The sequence below is a fragment of the Carcharodon carcharias genome (assembly GCF_017639515.1).
Source record: "Carcharodon carcharias isolate sCarCar2 chromosome 38 unlocalized genomic scaffold, sCarCar2.pri SUPER_38_unloc_3, whole genome shotgun sequence".
In the NCBI taxonomy this organism is placed as follows: Eukaryota; Metazoa; Chordata; class Chondrichthyes; order Lamniformes; family Lamnidae; genus Carcharodon; species Carcharodon carcharias.
Window position 1 is genome coordinate 625607 of NW_024470797.1, and position 21737 is coordinate 647343.

At 48.4% G+C, this 21737-nt stretch overlaps 1 protein-coding gene across 1 annotated transcript in view; it reads right to left on the reverse strand.

Moving 5' to 3' along the window:
* Positions 1 to 341: 341 nt before the first annotated feature.
* Positions 342 to 21737, reverse strand: part of LOC121274821 (vitamin K-dependent protein C-like) — a 115820-nt gene continuing 94424 nt past the window's right edge. Inside the window, exon 5 of the mRNA XM_041182184.1 lies at positions 342 to 638. Coding sequence (XP_041038118.1) covers positions 516 to 638 — 123 coding nt within the window. The 3' untranslated portion in view covers positions 342 to 515. The remainder of the gene's footprint in view (positions 639 to 21737) is intronic.

The following is a 21737-nucleotide window of genomic DNA, read 5'->3' on the forward strand; positions in this document are numbered from 1 at the left end:
TCAATGTACAGATATCTCCCTGAGAGAGAGAGAGGGAATGAGAGACACCAGTCAGTGTACAGATATCATCCTGAGAGAGAGAGGGACTGAGAGACACCAGTCAGTGTACAGATATCTCCCTGAGAGAGAGAGGGACTGAGAGACACCAGTCACTGTACAGATATCTCCCTGAGAGAGAAGGACTGAGAGACACCAGTCAGTGTATAGATATGTCTCTAAGAGAGAGAGGGACTGAGAGACACCAGTCCGTGTCCAGATATCTCCCTGAGAGAGAGGGACTGAGAGACACCAGTCAGTGTACAGATATCTCCCTGAAAGAGAGAGGGACTGAGAGACACCAGTCAGTCTACAGAAATCTCCCTGAGAGAGAGAGGGGCTGAGAGACACCAGTCAGTGTACAGATACCTCCCTGAGAGGGAGAGAAAGGGGAGGGTGCTGTCCTTTCGTGAAGCTTTGTTTTTTTGAAGGTCTCAGATCATCAATGATGAACGATGGTTAAACCCAGGGATCAAACACTAATCGAACTGGAGGTCGGTGACCTTTTCCCTGACCCACTCCATCATCCTGACCACGTTGGTGTAGTATCCCATGTTGTCAGCTGAACAGGCGGCATCATATCCCGAACTCACAATCCCAATCTGTCAAACAAATGGATTGAACAGAGTAAAAACCCCTTCTCATTCACTCCCACCGTACACAATCCCAAAGGAACCAAACCCCTTCCCGTTCACTCCCACTGTACACAATCCCAATGGACCCAAACCCCTTCCCCTTCACTCCCAGTGTACACAATCCCAATGGAACCAAACCACTTCCTGTTCACTCCCACTGTACACAATCCCAAAGCATCCAAACCCCTTCCCGTTCACTCCCACCATACACAATTCCAATGGACCCAAAGCCCTTCCCATTCACTCCCACTGCATTCAATCCCAATGGACTCAAACCCCTTCCCGTTCACTCCCAATGTACACAATCCCAATGGAAAAAAACCCCTTCATGTTCACTTCCACTGTACACAATCCAGTGGACCCAAACCCCTTCCCGTTCACTCCCACTGTACACAATCCCAATGGACCCAAACCCCTTCCCGTTCAATCCCACTGTAAACAATCCCAATGGAAGCAAACCCTTTCACGTTCACTCCCACTGTACACAATCCCAATGGACCCAAACCCCTTCCCGTTGACTCCCACTGTACACAATCCCAATGGAAGCAAACCCCTTCCCGTTCACTCCCATCGAACACAATCCCAATGGACAAAAAACACTTCCCGTTTACTCCCACTGTACACAATTCCAATGGACCCAAAACCTTTCCCATTCACTCCCACTGTACACAATCCCAATGGAACCAAACCCCTTCCCTTTCACTCCCACTGTACACAATCCCAATGGACACAAACCACTTCCCGTTCTCTCCCACTGTACACACTACCAAGGGACCCAATCCCCTTCCAGTTCCCTCCAACGGTACACAATCCCAATGGAACCAAAACCCTTCCCGTTCACTCCAACTGTACACAATCCCAATCAACACAAAACCATTCCCATTCAATCCTTCTCTACACAATCCCAATGGACCCAAACCCATTCCAGTTCACTCCCACTGTACACAATCCCAATGGACACAAAACCCTTCTCATTCAATCCCACCGTACACAATACCAATGGACGCAAACCCATTCCCGTTAACTCCCACCATACACAATCCCAATGGACCCAAACCCCTTCCCGTTCACTCCCACTGTACACAATCCCATTGGACCCAAACACCTTCCGATTCACTCCCACTTTACACAATCACAATGGAAGCAAACCCCTTCCCGTTCACTCCCACTGAACACAATCCGAATGGACAAAAAACACTTACCATTTACTCCCACTGTACATAATTCCAATGGACCCAAATCGCTTCCCGTTCACTCCCACTGTGCGCAATCCCAATGGATTCAAACCTCTTCCCGATCATTCCCACTTTACACAATCCCAATGGACCCAAATCCCTTCCAGCTCACTCCCACTTTACACAATCCCAATGGAACCAAAACCCTTCCCGTTCACTCCCACTGTACACAATCCCAATGGACACAAACCACTTCCCGTTCTCTCCCACTGTACACAATCCCAATGGACACAAACCACTTCCCGTTCAATCCCTTTGTACACAATCCCAATGGACACAAACCCCTTCCCGTTCACTCCCACCGTACACAATCCCAATGGAACCAAAACCATTCCCGTTCAATCCCTTTGTACACAATCCCAATGGACACAAACCCCTTCCAGTTCACTCCCACTGTACACAATGCCAATGGACACAAAACCCTTCTCATTCAATCCCACTGTACACAATCCCAATGGACGCAAACCCCTTCCCATTCACTCCCACTGTACACAATCCCAATGGATCCAAAACCCTTCCCAATCACTCCCACTGTACAGAATCCCAATGGACAAAAACCCTTTTCTGTTCACTCCCAGAGTACAGAATCCCAATGGACACAAACCACTTCCCGTTCACTCTCACTGTACATAGTCCCAATGGAACAAAACCCCTTCATGTTCAATCCCAGTTTTCACAAACCCAATGGACACAAACCCGATTCCATTCACTCCCAATGTACATAATCCCAATGGAAACAAATGCCTTTATGTTGACTCCCACTGTACAACATCCAAATGGTCCCAAACCCCTTCCCGTTCACTCCCACTGGACACAAAACCAATGGATCCAAACACCTTCCCATTCAGTCCCACTGTACAGAATACCCATGGAAACATTTCCCTTCCCACTAACTCCCTCTGTACACAATCGCAATGGAACAAAACTCCTTACTGTTCATTCCCACTGTTTCCAATCCCAATGGAGACAATCCCCTTCCCGTTCACTCCCACTGAACACAATCCCAATGGAACCTAAACCCTTCTCGTTCACTCCCACTGTACACAATACCTTTCCCAAACCCCTTCCTGTTCACTCCCACAGTACACAATCCCAAATGACACAAACACCTTCCCGAACACTCCCACTGTACACAATCCCAATGGACCCAAACCCTTTCCCATTTACTCCCACTGTACACAATCCCAAAGGACCCAAACTCATTCCCGTTCATTTCCACTGAGCACAATCCCAATGCACGCAAACCCCTTACCTTTCACTCCCACTGTAGACATTCCCAATGGACACAAACTCATTCCCGTTCACTCACACTGTCCACAAATCCAATGGACACAAACCCCTTCCTGTTGACTCCCACTGTACACAATCCCAATGGACACAAACTCATTCCCATTCAATCCCACTGTACACAATCCCAATGGACACAAAACCCTTCCCGTTCACTCCCACTGTACACAATCCCAATGGACCCAAACCATTTCCCATTCACTCCCACTGTACACAATCCCAATGGACCCAAACCCCTTCCCGTTCACTCCCACTGTACACAATCCCAATGGACACAATCCCCTTCCCGTTCACTCCCACTGTACACAATCCCAATGGAACCAAAACCCTTCCCGTTCACTACCACTGTACACAATCCCAATGCACACAAATTCTTTCCCGTTCACTCCTACTGAACACAATCCCAATTCCAATTCCCTTCCTGTTTATCCCACTGTACACAATCCCAACTGACAAAAACCCCTTCCCGATCACTCCCACTGTACACAATCCTAATGGAACCAAACCCTTTCCCGTTTACTCCCACTGTACACAATCCCAAAGGTCCCAAACTCATTCCCGTTCATTCCCACTGAGCACAATCCCAATGCACCCAAATCCCTTCTCGTTCACTCCCACTTTACACAATCCCAATGGACACAAACCCCTTTCCGTTCACTCCCAATGTACACAATCCCAATGGACCCAAACCCCTTCCAGTTCACTCCAACTGTACACAATCCCAAAGGACACAAACCCCTTTCCATTCACTCCCACTGTACACAATACCCATGGAAATATTTCCCTTCCCACTCACTCCAACTACACAATCCCAATGGAACCAAAACCCTTCCCGTCCACTCCCACTGTACACAATCCCGATGTACATCAAACCCCTTCCCGTTCAATCCCACTGTAAACAATCCCAATCGACACAAATCCCTTCCCGTTCACTAATAATGTACAAAACCCCAATTCCAAATCCCTTCCTGTTTATCGCACGGTACAAAATCCCAAAGGACACAAACCCCTTCCCATTCACTCCCACTGTACACAATCCCAGTGGACCCAAAACCCTTCCCATTCACGCCCACTGTACACAATCCAAATGGACGCAAACCCCTTCCCGTTCATACCCACTGTACACAATCCAAATGGACGCAAACCCCTTCCCGTTCACACCGACTGTAGACAATCCAAATGGACGCAAACCCCTTCCTGTTCACTCCCACTGTACACAATCTCAATGGACCCAAACCCCTTCCTGTTCACTCCCACTGTACACAATCCCAATGGACCCAAGGCCCTTCCTGTTCACTCCCACTGTACACAATCCCAATGGACCCAAGGCCCTTCCTGTTCACTCCCACTGTAAACAAACCCAATGGACCTAAAACCCCTTCCTGTAAACTCCCACTGTACACAATCGCAATGGGCCGAAACTCCTTACTGTTCATTCCCAATCTTTCCAATCCCAATGGTCACAATTCCCTTCCCGTTCACTCCCACTGTACACAATCCCAATGGAACCTAACCCCTTCCCGTTCACTCCCACTGTACACAATACCAATCCCAAACCCCTTCCTGTTCACTCCCACTGTACACAATCCCAATGGAACCAAAACCCTTCCCGTTCACTCCCAGTGTACTCAATCCCAATGGACACAAATCCTTTCCCGTTCACTTCTAATGAACACAATCCCAATTCCAAATCCCTTCCCGTTCATCCCACTGTACACAATCCCAATTGACACAAACACCTTCCCGATCACTCCCACTGTACAGAATCCCAATGGACACAAAACCCTTCCCGTTCACTCCCACCGTACACAATCCCAATGGACACAAACCCCTTCCCGTTCAGTCCAAATGTACATAATCCCAATGGACCCAAAACCTTTCACGTTTAGTCCCACTGCACACAATCCCAAAGGACACAAACTCATTCCCGTTCATTCCCACTGAGCACAATCCCAATGCACCCAAACCCCTTCCCTTTCACTCTCACTGTAGACAATCCCAATGGACACACACTCATTCCCGTTCACTCACACTTTCCACAAATCCAATGGACACAAACCCTATCCTGTTCACTCCCGCTTTACACAATCCCAATGGAAACAAACCCCTTCCTGTTCACACCCACTGAACACCATGCCAATAGACACAAACCCCTTCCACTTCAATCCCACTGTACACAATCCCAATGGACACAAATCCTTCCCGTCCACTCCCACTGTACACAATCCCAATGGACACAAACTCATTCCCATTCAATCCCACTGTACACAATCCCAATGGAAACAAACCCCTTCCCGTTCACTCCCACTGTACACAATCCCAATGGACCAAAACCCCTACCCGTTCACTCCCAATGTACACAAACCCAATGGACACAAACCCCTTCCCGTTCACTCCCACTGTACACAATCCCAATGGACACAAACCCCTTTCATTCAATCCCACTGTACACAATCCAAATTGACCCAAACCCCTTCCAGTTCACTCACACTGTACACAATCCCAATGGACCCAAACACCTTCCCGTTCACTCCCACTGTACACAATCCCAATGGAACCAAACCCCTTCCAGTTCACTCCAACTGTACACAATCCCAATCCCAAACCCCTTACTGTTCACTCCCACTGTACACAATGCCAATGGACACAAACACATGGCCATTCACTAACACTGTATGCAATCCCAATGGACCCAAACCCCTTCCCGTTCAGTCCCACTGTACACAATCCCAATGGACCCAAACCACATCACGTTCACTCCCACTGTACATAATCCAAATGGAACCAAACCCCTTGCAATCATTCCCACTGTACACAATCCCAATTTAACCAAACCCATTCCCATTCACTCCAACTGTACACAATCCCAATTCCAAATCCCAACCAATTCACTCCAACTGTACACAATCCCAATGGAACAAATCCCTTCCCATCATTCCCAATGTACACAATCCCAATTTAACCAAACCCATTCCCGTTCACTCCCACTGTACACAATCCCAAAGGACACAAACCCCTTCCAGCTTGCTCCCACTGTAAACAATCCCAATTCCGAATCCCCTCCCTTCACTCCCACTGTTCACAATCTCAATGGAACAAAACCCCTTCCCATCATTCCCAATGTACACAATCCAAATGCAACCAAACCCCTTCCCGTTCACTCCCACTGTACACAATCCCAATGGACACAAACCCCTTCCAGTTCTTTCCCACTGTACACAATCCCAATGGACACAAACTTCTTCCCATTCACTCCCACTGTACACAAGCCCAATGGACGCAAGCACATTCCCATTTAATCCCACTATATGCAATCGCAATGGGCACAAAAACCTTCCCGTTCACTCCCACTGTACACTATCCCAATGGACACAAACCCCTTCCCGTTCTCTCCCACTGTACTATATCCGAATGGACACAAACGCATTCCCGTTCACTCCCACTGTACACAAGCCCAATGGAACCAAACCCCTTCCCGTTCAATCCCAGTGTTCACAAACCCAATGGACACAAACCCCTTCCCGTTCACTCCTACTGTACACAATCCCAAATCCAAGTCACTTCCCGTTCACTCCTACTGTACACAATCCTAATTACAAACCCCTTCCGTCTCACTCCCACTGTAGACAATCCCAATGGACCCAAACCCCTTCCCGTTCACTCCCACTGAACACAATCCCACTGGACATAAAACCTTTCCCTTTCACTCCCACTGTACACAATCCCAAAGGACCCAAACCCCTTCCCATTCATTCCCACTGTACACAATCACAATGGAACCAAACCCCTTCGAATTCGCTCCAACTGTGCACAATCCCAAAGAACAAAAAACCCCTTCCTCTACACTCCCACTGTAGACAATCCCTTTTGACACAAACCCCTTCCTGTTCACTCTCACTGTACACAACCCCAATGGTCCCAAAGCCCATCTCGTTCACTCCCACTGTACACAATCCCAATGGACCCAAACCCCTTCCAGTTCACTCCCACTGTACCCAATCCCAATGGACACAAACCACTTACCGTTCACACCTAAAGTAAACAATCCCAATGGACACAAACCCCTTCCCATTCAGTCCCACTGTACACAATCCCAATCCCAAACTCCTTCCTGTTCACTACCACTTTACACAATCCCAATGGACCCAAACCCCTACCCGTTCCTCCCACTGTACACAATCCTAATGGATACAAACGCCTTTTCATTCACCCCCACTGTACACAATACCCATGGAAACATTTCCCTTCCCACTCCCTCCCACTGTACACAATCGCAATAAAGCAAAACCCTTCCCGTTCACTCCCACTGTACTCAATCCCAATGGACACAAATCCCTTCCCATTCACTCCTACTGTACACAATCCCAATTCCAAATGCCTTCCCGTTTATCCCACTGTACACAATCCCAATGTACACAAACCCCTTCCCGTTCACTCCCACTGTACAAAATCCCAATGGACCCAAACCCCTTCCCGTTCACTCCCACTGTACACAATCCCAATGGAACCAAACCCCTTCCCATCATTCCCACTGTAAACAATCCCAATGCAACCAAAGCCCTTCCTGTTCAATCCCACTGTACACAATCCCAATGTACACAAACCCCTTCCAGTTCTTTCCCACTGTACACAATCCCAATGGACACAAACCTCTTCCCATTCACTCCCACTGTACACAATCCCAATGGACACAAACCCCTTCCCGTTCTCTCCCACTGTATTATATCCGAATGGACACAAACGCATTCTCGTTCACTCCCACTGTACACAATCCCAATGGACCCAAACCCCTTCCCATTCACTCCAACTGCACACAATCCCAATGGACACAAACCCCTTCCCGTTCACTCCTACTGTACACAATCCCAATTCCAAACCCTTTCATGCTGATTCCCACTGTGCACAATCTCAAAGGAGCAAAACCCCTTCCCATTCACTCCCACTGTACACAGTCCCAATGAAACCAAATCCCTTCCCGTTCACTCCCACTGTACTCAATCCCAATGGACACAAACCCCTTCCAGTTCTTTCCCACTGTACACAATCCCAATGGACACAAACTTCTTCCCATTCACTCCCGCTGTACACAATCCCAATGGACCCAAACCCCTTCCCGTTCACTCCCACTGCACACAATCCCAATGGAACCAAACCCCTTCCCGTTCACTCCCACTGTACACAATCTCAATGGAAACAAACCCCTTCCAGTTCACTCCCACTGTACACAATGCCACTGGACACGAACCCCTCCCCGTTCACTCCTACTGTACACAATCCCAATTCCAAACCCCTTCACGCTGATTCCCACTGTGCACCATCTCAATGGAGCAAAACACCTTCCCATTCACTCCCACTGTACACAGTCCCAATGAAACCAAACCCCTTCCCATTCACTCCCACAGTACACAATACTAATGGACCCAAACCCCTTCCTGGTCACTCGCACTGTACACAATCCCAATGGAACCAAACCACTTCTTCTTCAATCCAACTGTACACAATCCCAATGGACCCAAAAAAATTCACGTTCACTCCCACTGTACACAATCCCAATGGATCCAAACTCCTTCCTGCTCACTAACACTGTACACAATCACAATGGACACAAACCCCTTCCCATTCACTCCTACTGCACAATATCCCAATGGACCCAAACCCCTTCCCGTTCACTCCCACTGTACACAATCCTAATGACCCAAACCCCTTCCCATTCACTCCAACTGTACACAATCCCAATGGACACAAACACATTCCTAATCACTCTCAATGTACCCAATCCCAATGGAACCAAACCACTTCCCGTTCACTCCCAGTGTTCACAATCCCAATGGACACAAAACCCTTCCTATTCACTCCCACTGTACACAATCCCAATGGACCCAAACCCCTTACCATTCACTCCCACTGTACACAATCCGAATGGACACAAAGACATACCCTTTCACTCCCAATGTATGCAATCGCAATGGCACCAAACCACTTCCCGTTCACTCCCAGTGTTCACAATCCCATTGGACTCAAACCCCTTACCGTTCACTCCCACTATACACAATCGCAATGAACCAAACCTCCTTCCAGTTCACTCCCACTGTGCACAATCCCAATGCACCCAAACCGCTTCCCGTTCACTCCCACTGTACACAATCCCAAAGGACACAAACCCCTTCCAGCTTGCTCCCAATCTAAACAATCACAATTCCAAATCCCCTCCCTGCACTCCCACTGTTCACAATCTCAATGGAACCAAACCCCTTCCCATCATTCCCAATGTAAACAATCCCAATGCAACCAAACCCCTTCCCGTTCACTCCCACTGTACACAATCCCAATGGACACAAACCCCTTCCAGTTCTTTCCCACTGTACACAATCCTAATGGACACAAACTTCTTCCCATTCACTCCCACTGTACACAATCCCAATGGACACAAACCCCTTCCCGTTCTCTCCCACTGTATTATATCCGAATGGACACAAATGCATTCCCGTTCACTCCCACTGTACACAATCCCAATGGACCCAAACCCCTTCCCATTCACTCCCACTGCACACAATCCCAATGGAACCAAACCGCTTCCCGTTGACTCCCACTGTACACAATCTCAATGGAAACAAACCCCTACCAGTTCACTCCCACTGTACACAATCCCAATGGACACAAACCCCTTCCCGTTCTCTCCTACTGTACACAATCCCAATTCCAAACCCCTTCACGCTGATTCCCACTAGGCACAATCTCAAAGGAGCAAAACCCCTTCCCATTCACTCCCACTGTACACAGTCCCAATGAAACCAAAACCCTTCCCGTTCACTCCCACTGTACTCAATCCCTATGAACACAAACCCCTTCCAGTTCTTTCCCACTGTACACAATCCCAATGGACACAAAATTCATCCCATTCACTCCCACTGTACACAATCCCAATGGACGCAAATACATTCCCATTCAATCCCACTATATGCAATCCCAATGGACACAAAAACCTGCCCGTTCACTCCCACTGTACACTATCCCAATCGACACAAACCCCTTCCCGTTCTCTCCCACTGTACTATATCCGAATGGACACAAACGCATTCCCGTTCACTCCCACTGTACACAAGCCCAATGGAACCAAACCACTTCCCGTTCAATCCCAGTGTTCACAAACCCAATGGACGCAAACCCCTACCCGTTCACTCCTACTGAACACAATCCCAAATCCAAATCACTTCCCGTTCACTCCCACTGTACACAATCCTAATTACAAACCCCTTCCCTCTCACTCCCACTGTAGACAATCCCAATGGACCCAAACCCCTTCCCGTTCACTCCCACTGAACACAATCCTAATTACAAACTCCTTCCCTCTCACTCCTACTGTAGACAATCCCAATGGACCCAAACCGCTTCCCGTTCACTCCCACTGAATACAATCCCATTGGACATAAAACCTTTCCTGTTCACTCTCACTGTACACAATCCCAATGGACCCAAAGCCCATCTCGTTCACTCCACACTGTACACAATCCAAATGGACACAAACCCCTTCCTGTTCACGACCATTGTGCACAATCTCAATGGACCCAAGGCCCTTCCTGTTCACTCTCACTGTAAACAATCCCAATGGCCCCAAACACCTTCCTGTTCACTCCCACTGTACACAATCGCAATGGACCGAAACTCCTTACTGTTCATTCCCATTGTTTCCAATCCCAATGGACACAATCCCCTTCCCGTTCACTCCCGCTGTACACAATCCCAATGGATCCTAAGCCCTTCCCGTTCACTCCCACTGTACACAATACCAATCCCAAACCCCTTCCTGTTCACTCCCACTGTACACAATCCCAATGGAACCAAAACCCTTCCCGTTCACTCCCAGTGTACTCAATCCCAATGGACACAAACCCCTTCCCGTTCACTCCTTCTGTGCACAATCCCAAATCCAAATCACTTCCCGTTCACTCCCACTGTACACAATCCTAATTACAAACCCCTTCCCTCTAACTCCCACTGTAGAAAATCCCAATGGAACCAAACCCCTTCCCGTTCACTCCCACTGAACACAATCCCATTGGACACAAACCCTTTCCCGTTCACTCCCACTGTACACAATCCCAATGGACCCAAACCCCTTCCCATTTACTCCCACTGTACACAATCCCAATGGAACCAAACCCCTTCGCATTCACTCCAACTGTGCACAAACCCAAAGAACAAAAAACCCCTTCCTGTACACTCCCACTGTACACAATCCCAATGGACCCAAACCCCTTCCCGTTCACTCCCACTGTACACAATCCCAATGGTCCCAAAGCCCATCCCGTTCACACCCACTGTACACAATCCCAATGGATCCAACCCCCTTCCCGTTCACTCCCACTGTACACAATCCCAATGGACCCAAACCCCTTCCTGTTCACTCCCACTGTACACAATCCCAATGGACCCAAACCCCTTCCCGTTCACTCCCACTGTACACAATCCCAATCCCAAACCCCTTCCTGTTCTCTCCCACTTTACACAATCCCAAAGGAACCAAACCCCTACACGTTCCCTCCCACTGTACACAATCCTAATGGACACAAACCCCTTCCCGTTCAATTCTACTGTACCCAATCCCAATGGACAAGAACCCCTTCCCGTTCACTCCCACTGTACAGAATCCCAAAGGACACAAACGCCTTTTCATTCACCCCCACTGTACACAATACCCGTGGAAACATTTCCCTTCCCACTCCCTCCCACTGTACACAATCGCAATGGAAGCAAAACCCTTCCCGTTCACTCCCACTGTACTCAATCCCAATGGACACAAATCCCTTCCCGTTCACTCCTACTGTACACAATCCCAATTCCAAATCACTTCCCGTTCACTCCCACTGTACACAATGCTAATTGCAAACCCCTTCCCTCTAACTCCCACTGTAGACAATCCCAATGGAACCAAACCCCTTCCCGTTCACTCCCACTGAACACAATCCCATTGGACACAAACCCTTTCCCATTCACTCCTACTGCACAATATCCCAATGGAACCAAACCCCTTCGCATTCACTATAACTGTGCACAAACCCAAAGAACAAAAAACCCCTTCCTGTACACTCCCACTGTACACAAACCCAATGGACCCAAAACCCTTCCAGTTCACTCCCTTTGTACCCAATCCCAATGGACACAAACCACTAACTGTTCACAGCTACTGTACAGAATCCCATTGGACACACACCCCTTCCCGTTCACTCCCTTTGTACACAATCCCTATCCCAAAACCCTTCCTGTTCACTCCCACTGTACACAATCCCAATGGACCCAAACCCCTTCCCTTTCACTCCTACTGTACACAATCCCAATTCCAAATCCCTTCCCGTTTATCCCACTGTACACAATCCCAAAGTACACAAACCCCTTCCCGTTCACACCCACTGTACACAATCCCAATGGACCCAAACCCCTTCCCTTTCACTCCCACTGCACACAATCCCAATGGAACCAAACCCCTTCCCGTTCACTCCCACTGTACACAATCTCAATGGAAACAAACCCCTTCCAGTTCATTCCCACTGTACACAATCCCAATGGACACAAACCGCTTCCCGTTCACTCCTACTGTACACAATCCCAATTCCAAACCCCTTCACGGTGATTCCCACTGTGCACAATCTCAATGGAGCAAAACCCCTTCCCATTCACTCCCACTGTACACAGTCCCAATGAAACCAACCCCTTCCCATTCACTCCCACTTTACACAATCCTAATGGACCCAAACCCCTTCCTGGTCACTTGCACTGTACACAATCCCAATGGAACCAAACCACTTCTGCTTCAATCCAACTTTACACAATCCCAATGGACCCAAAACAATTCCCGTTCACTCCCACTTTACACAATCCCAATGGATCCAAACTCCTTCCCGCTCACTAACACTATACACAATCACAATGGACACAAACCCCTTCCCATTCACTCCTACTGCACAATATCCCAATGGACCCAAACCCCTTCCCGTTCACTCCCACTGTACACAATCCCAATGACCCAAACCCCTTCCCATTCACTCCAACTGTACACAATCCCAATGGACACAAAGGCATTCCTATTCACTCCCAATGTACACAATCCCAATGGAACCAAACCACTTCCCGTTCACTCCAAGTGTTCACAATCCCAATGGACACAAACACCTTCCTATTCACTCCCACTGTAAACAATCCCAATGGACCCAGAACCCCTTCCTGTTCACTCCCACTGTACACAATCGCAATGGACCGAAACTCCTTACTGTTCATTCCCATTGTTTCCAATCCCAATGGACACAATCCCCTTCCCGTTCACTCCCACTGTACACAATCCCAATCCCAAACCCCTTCCTATTCACTCCCACTGTACACAATCCCAATGGAACCAAAACCCTTCCCGTTCACTCCCAGTGTACTCAATCCAAATGGACACAAACCCCTTCCCGTTTACTCCTTCTGTACACAATCCCAAATCCAAATCACTTCCCGTTCACTCCCAAAGTACACAATCCTAATTACAAACCCCTTCCCTCTAACTCCCACTGTAGACAATCCCAATGGAAACAAATCCCTTCCCGTTCACTCCCACTGAACACAATCCCATTGGACACAAACCCTTTCCCGTTCACTCCCACTGTACACAATCCCAATGGACCCAAACCCCTTCCCATTCACTCCCACTGTACACAATCCCAAAGGAACCAAACCCCTTCGAATTCACTCCAACTGTGCACAAACCCAAAGAACAAAAAACCCCTTCCTGTACACTCCCACTGTACACAATCTCAATGGACCCAAACCCCTTCCTGTTCACTCTCACTGTATACAATCCCAATGGACCCAAAGCCCATCTCGTTCACTCCCATTGTACACAATCCCAATGGGCTCAAACCCCTTCCCGTTCACTCCCACTGTACACAAGCCCAATGGACACAAACCCCTTCCCGTTCACTCCTACTGTACACAATCCCAATTCCAAACCCCTTCACGCTGATTCCCACTGTGCACAATCTCAAAGGAGCAAAACCCCTTCCCATTCACTCCCACTGTACACAGTCACAATGAAACCAAACACCTTCCCGTTCACTCCCACTGTACACAATCCCAATGGACACAAACTTCTTCCCATTCACTCCCACTGTACACAATCCCAATGGACGCAAATACTTTCCCATTCAATCCCACTATATGCAATCCCAATGGACACATAAACCTTCCCGTTCACTCCCACTGTACACTATCCCAATGGAAACAAACCCCTTCCCGTTCTCTCCCACTGTACTATATCCGAATGGACACAAACTCATTCCCGTTAACTCCCACTGTACACAAGCCCAATGGAACCAAACCACTTCGCGTTCAATCCCAATGTTCACAAACCCAATGGACGCAAACCCCCAACCGTTCACTCCTTCTGAACACAATCCCAAATCCAAATCAAATCACTTTAACTCCCAGTGTACACAATCCTAATTACAAACCCCTTCCCTCTCACTCCCACTGTAGACAATCCCAATTGACCCAAACCCCTTCCCGTTCACTCCCACTGAATACAATCCCATTGGACACAAACCCTTTCCCGTTCACTCCCACTGTACACAATCCCAATGGACCCAAACCCCTTCCCATTCACTCCCACTGTACACAATCCCAATTGAACCAAACCCCTTCGAATTCACTCCAACTGTGCACAATCCCAAAGAACAAAAAACCCCTTCCTGTAGACTCCCACTGTACACAATCCCAATGGACCCAAACCCCTTCCTGTTCACTCTCACTGTACACAATCCCAATGGACCCAAAGCCCATCTCGTTCACTCCACACTGTACACAATCCAAATGGACGCAAATCCCTTCCTGTTCACTACCACTGTACACAATCTCAATGGACCCAAACCCCTTGCTGTTCACTCCCACTGTACACAATCCCAATGGACCCAAGGCCCTTCCTGTTCACTCCCACTGTAAACAATCCCAAAGGACCCAAACCCCTTCCTGTTCACTCCCACTGTACACAATCGCAATGGACCGAAACTCCTTACTGTTCATTCCCATTGTTTCCAATCCCAATGGACACAATCCCCTTCCCGTTCACTCCCACTGTACACAATCGCAATGGAACCTATGCCCTTCCCGTTCACTCCCACTGTACACAATACCAATCCCAAACCCCTTCCTGTTCACTCCCACGGTACACAAACCCAACGGAACCAAAATACTTCCCGTTCACTCCTTCTGTACACAATCCCAAATCCAAATCACTTCCCGTTCACTCCCACTGTACACAATCCTAATTACAAACCCCTTCCCTCTTACTCCCACTGTAGACAATCCCAATGGACCCAAACCCTTTCCCGTTCACTCCCACTGTACACAATCCCAATGGACCCAAACCCCTTCCCATTCACTCCCACTGTACACAATCCCAATGGAACCAAACCCCTTCGCATTCACTCCAACTCTGCACAAACCCAAAGAACAAAAAACCCCTTCCTGTACACTCCCACTGTACACAATCCCAATGGACCCAAACCCCTTCCTGTTCACTCCCACTGTACACAATCCCAATGGTCCCAAAGCCCATCCCGTTCACTCCCACTGTACACAATCCCTATCCCAAACCCCTTCCTGTTCACTCCCACTTTACACAATCCCAAAGGACCCAAACCCCTACCTGTTCCCTCCCACTGTACACAAGCCTAAAGGACACAAACCACTTCCCGTTCAATTCTACTTTTTCCAATCCCAATGGACAAGAACCCCTTCCCGTTCAATCCCACTGTACAGAATCCCAAAGAACACAAACGCCTTTTCATTCACCCCCACTGTACACAATACCCATGGAAACATTTCCCTTCCCACTCCCTCCCACTGTACACAATCGCAATGGAAGCAAAACCCTTCCCGTTCACTCCCACTGTACTCAATCCCAATGGACACAAACCCCTTCCCGTTCACACCCACTGTACACAATCCCAATAGACCCAAACCCCTTCCCATTCACTCCCACTGCACACAATCCCAATGGACCCAAACCCCTTCCTTGTCACTTGCACTGTACACAATCCCAATGAAACCAAACCGCTTCTTCTTCAATCCAACTGTACACAATCCCAATGGACCCAAAACAATTCCCGTTCACTCCCACTGTACACAATCCCAATGGATCCAAACTCCTTCCCGCTCACTAACACTATACACAATCACAATGGACACAAACCCCTTCCCATTCACTCCTACTGCACAATATCCCAATGGACCCAAACCCCTTCCCGTTCACTCCCACTGTACACAATCCCAATTTCCCAAACCCCTTCCCATTCACTCCAAATCTACACAATCCCAATGGACATAAACGCATTCCTATTCACTCCCAATGTACACAATCCCAATGAAACCAAACCACTTCCCGTTCACTCCAAGTGTTCACAATCCCAATGGACACAAACCCCTTCCTATTCACTCCCACTGTAAACAATCCCAATGGACCCAAACCCCTTCCTGTTCACTCCCACTGTACACAATCGCAATGGACCGAAACTCCTTACTGTTCATTCCCATTGTTTCCAATCCCAATGGACACAATCCCCTTCCCGTTCACTCCCACTGTACACAATCCCAATGGAACCTATGCCCTTCCCGTTCACTCCCACTGTACACAATACCAATCCCAAACCCCTTCCTGTTCACTCCCACTGTACACAAACCCAATGGAACCAAAACACTTCCCGTTCACTCCCAGTGTACTCAATCCCAATGGAAACAAACCCCTTCCCATTCACTCCTTCTGTACACAATCCCAAATCCAAATCACTTCCCGTTCACTCCCACTGTACACATTCCTAATTACAAACCCCTTCCCTCTTACTCCCACTGTAGACAATACCAATGGACCCAATCCCCTTCCCGTTCACTCCCACTGAACACAATCCCATTGGACACAACCCCTTTCCCGTTCACTCCCACTGTACACAATCCCAATGGAACCAAACCCCTTCCCATTCACTCCCACTCTACACAATCCCAATGGAACCAAACCCCTTCGCATTCACTCCAACTGTGCACAAACCCAAAGAACAAAAAATCCCTTCCTGTACACTCCCACTGTACACAATCCCAATGGACCCAAACCCCTTCCTGTACACTCCCACTGTACACAATCCCAATGGACCCAAACCCCTTCCTGTTCACTCCCACTGTACACAATGCCAATGGTCCCAAAGCCCATCCCGTTCACTCCCACTGTACACAATCCCTATCCCAAACCCCTTCCTGTTCACTCCAACTTTACACAATCCCAAAGGACCCAAACCCCTACACGTTCCCTCCCACTGTACACAAGCCTAAAGGACACAAACCCCTTCCCGTTCAATTCTACAGTATCCAATCCCAATGGACAAGAACCCCTTCCCGTTCAATCCCACTGTACAGAATCCCAAAGAACACAAACGCCTTTTCATTCACCCCCACTGTACACAATACCCATGGAAACATTTCCCTTCCCACTCCCTCCCACTGTACACAATCGCAATGGAAGCAAAACCCTTCCCGTTCACTCCCACTGTACTCAATCCCAATGGACACAAATCCCTTCCCGTTCACTCCTACTGTACACAATCCCAATTCCAAATCCCTACCCGTTTATCCCACTGTACACAATCCCAAAGTACACAAACCCCTTCCCGTTCACACCCACTGTACACAATCCCAATGGACCCAAACCCCTTCCCATTCACTCCCACTGCACACAATCCCAATGGACCCAAAACCCTTCCTGGTCACTTGCACTGTACACAATCCCAATGAAACCAAACCGCTTCTTCTTCAATCCAACTGTACACAATCCCAATGGACCCAAAAAAATTCACGTTCACTCCCACTGTACACAATCCCAATGGATCCAAACTCCTTCCCGCTCACTAACATTATACACAATCACAATGGACACAAACCCCTTCCCATTCACTCCTACTGCACAATATCCCAATGGACCCAAACCCCTTCCCGTTCACTCCCACTGTACACAATCCCAATTTCCCAAACCCCTTCCCATTCACTCCAAATCTACACAATCCCAATGAACATAAACACATTCCTATTCACTCCCAATGTACACAATCCCAATGAAACCAAACCACTTCCCGTTCACTCCAAGTGTTCACAATCCCAATGGACACAAACCCCTTCCTATTCACTCCCACTGTAAACAATCCCAATGGACCCAAACCCCTTCCTGTTCACTCCCACTGTACACAATCGCAATGGACCGAAACTCCTTACTGTTCATTCCCATTGTTTCCAATCCCAATGGACACAATCCCCTTCCCGTTCACTCCCACTGTACACAATCCCAATGGAACCTATGCCCTTCCCGTTCACTCCCACTGTACACAATACCAATCCCAAACCCCTTCCTGTTCACTCCCACTGTACACAAACCCAATGGAACCAAAACACTTCCCGTTCACTCCCAGTGTACTCAATCCCAATGGAAACAAACCCCTTCCCATTCACTCCTTCTGTACACAATCCCAAATCCAAATCACTTCCCGTTCACTCCCACTGTACACATTCCTAATTACAAACCCCTTCCCTCTTACTCCCACTGTAGACAATACCAATGGACCCAATCCCCTTCCCGTTCACTCCCACTGAACACAATCCCATTGGACACAACCCCTTTCCCGTTCACTCCCACTGTACACAATCCCAATGGAACCAAACCCCTTCCCATTCACTCCCACTCTACACAATCCCAATGGAACCAAACCCCTTCGCATTCACTCCAACTGTGCACAAACCCAAAGAACAAAAAATCCCTTCCTGTACACTCCCACTGTACACAATCCCAATGGACCCAAACCCCTTCCTGTACACTCCCACTGTACACAATCCCAAAGGACCCAAACCCCATCCTGTTCACTCCCACTGTACACAATGCCAATGGTCCCAAAGCCCATCCCGTTCACTCCCACTGTACACAATCCCTATCCCAAACCCCTTCCTGTTCACTCCAACTTTACACAATCCCAAAGGACCCAAACCCCTACACGTTCCCTCCCACTGTACACAAGCCTAAAGGACACAAACCCCTTCCCGTTCAATTCTACAGTATCCAATCCCAATGGACAAGAACCCCTTCCCGTTCAATCCCACTGTACAGAATCCCAAAGAACACAAACGCCTTTTCATTCACCCCCACTGTACACAATACCCATGGAAACATTTCCCTTCCCACTCCCTCCCACTGTACACAATCGCAATGGAAGCAAAACCCTTCCCGTTCACTCCCACTGTACTCAATCCCAATGGACACAAACCCCTTCCCGTTCACACCCACTGTACACAATCCCAATAGACCCAAACCCCTTCCCATTCACTCCCACTGCACACAATCCCAATGGACCCAAACCCCTTCCTTGTCACTTGCACTGTACACAATCCCAATGAAACCAAACCGCTTCTTCTTCAATCCAACTGTACACAATCCCAATGGACCCAAAACAATTCCCGTTCACTCCCACTGTACACAATCCCAATGGATCCAAACTCCTTCCCGCTCACTAACACTATACACAATCACAATGGACACAAACCCCTTCCCATTCACTCCTACTGCACAATATCCCAATGGACCCAAACCCCTTCCCGTTCACTCCCACTGTACACAATCCCAATTTCCCAAACCCCTTCCCATTCACTCCAAATCTACACAATCCCAATGGACATAAACGCATTCCTATTCACTCCCAATGTACACAATCCCAATGAAACCAAACCACTTCCCGTTCACTCCAAGTGTTCACAATCCCAATGGACACAAACCCCTTCCTATTCACTCCCACTGTAAACAATCCCAATGGACCCAAACCCCTTCCTGTTCACTCCCACTGTACACAATCGCAATGGACCGAAACTCCTTACTGTTCATTCCCATTGTTTCCAATCCCAATGGACACAATCCCCTTCCCGTTCACTCCCACTGTACACAATCCCAATGGAACCTATGCCCTTCCCGTTCACTCCCACTGTACACAATACCAATCCCAAACCCCTTCCTGTTCACTCCCACTGTACACAAACCCAATGGAACCAAAACACTTCCCGTTCACTCCCAGTGTACTCAATCCCAATGGAAACAAACCCCTTCCCATTCACTCCTTCTGTACACAATCCCAAATCCAAATCACTTCCCGTTCACTCCCACTGTACACATTCCTAATTACAAACCCCTTCCCTCTTACTCCCACTGTAGACAATACCAATGGACCCAATCCCCTTCCCGTTCACTCCCACTGAACACAATCCCATTGGACACAACCCCTTTCCCGTTCACTCCCACTGTACACAATCCCAATGGAACCAAACCCCTTCCCATTCACTCCCACTCTACACAATCCCAATGGAACCAAACCCCTTCGCATTCACTCCAACTGTGCACAAACCCAAAGAACAAAAAATCCCTTCCTGTACACTCCCACTGTACACAATCCCAATGGACCCAAACCCCTTCCTGTACACTCCCACTGTACACAATCCCAATGGACCCAAACCCCTTCCTGTTCACTCCCACTGTACACAATGCCAATGGTCCCAAAGCCCATCCCGTTCACTCCCACTGTACACAATCCCTATCCCAAACCCCTTCCTGTTCACTCCAACTTTACACAATCCCAAAGGACCCAAACCCCTACACGTTCCCTCCCACTGTACACAAGCCTAAAGGACACAAACCCCTTCCCGTTCAATTCTACAGTATCCAATCCCAATGGACAAGAACCCCTTCCCGTTCAATCCCACTGTACAGAATCCCAAAGAACACAAACGCCTTTTCATTCACCCCCACTGTACACAATACCCATGGAAACATTTCCCTTCCCACTCCCTCCCACTGTACACAATCGCAATGGAAGCAAAACCCTTCCCGTTCACTCCCACTGTACTCAATCCCAATGGACACAAATCCCTTCCCGTTCACTCCTACTGTACACAATCCCAATTCCAAATCCCTACCCGTTTATCCCACTGTACACAATCCCAAAGTACACAAACCCCTTCCCGTTCACACCCACTGTACACAATCCCAATGGACCCAAACCCCTTCCCATTCACTCCCACTGCACACAATCCCAATGGACCCAAAACCCTTCCTGGTCACTTGCACTGTACACAATCCCAATGAAACCAAACCGCTTCTTCTTCAATCCAACTGTACACAATCCCAATGGACCCAAAAAAATTCACGTTCACTCCCACTGTACACAATCCCAATGGATCCAAACTCCTTCCCGCTCACTAACATTATACACAATCACAATGGACACAAACCCCTTCCCATTCACTCCTACTGCACAATATCCCAATGGACCCAAACCCCTTCCCGTTCACTCCCACTGTACACAATCCCAATTTCCCAAACCCCTTCCCATTCACTCCAAATCTACACAATCCCAATGAACATAAACACATTCCTATTCACTCCCAATGTACACAATCCCAATGAAACCAAACCACTTCCCGTTCACTCCAAGTGTTCACAATC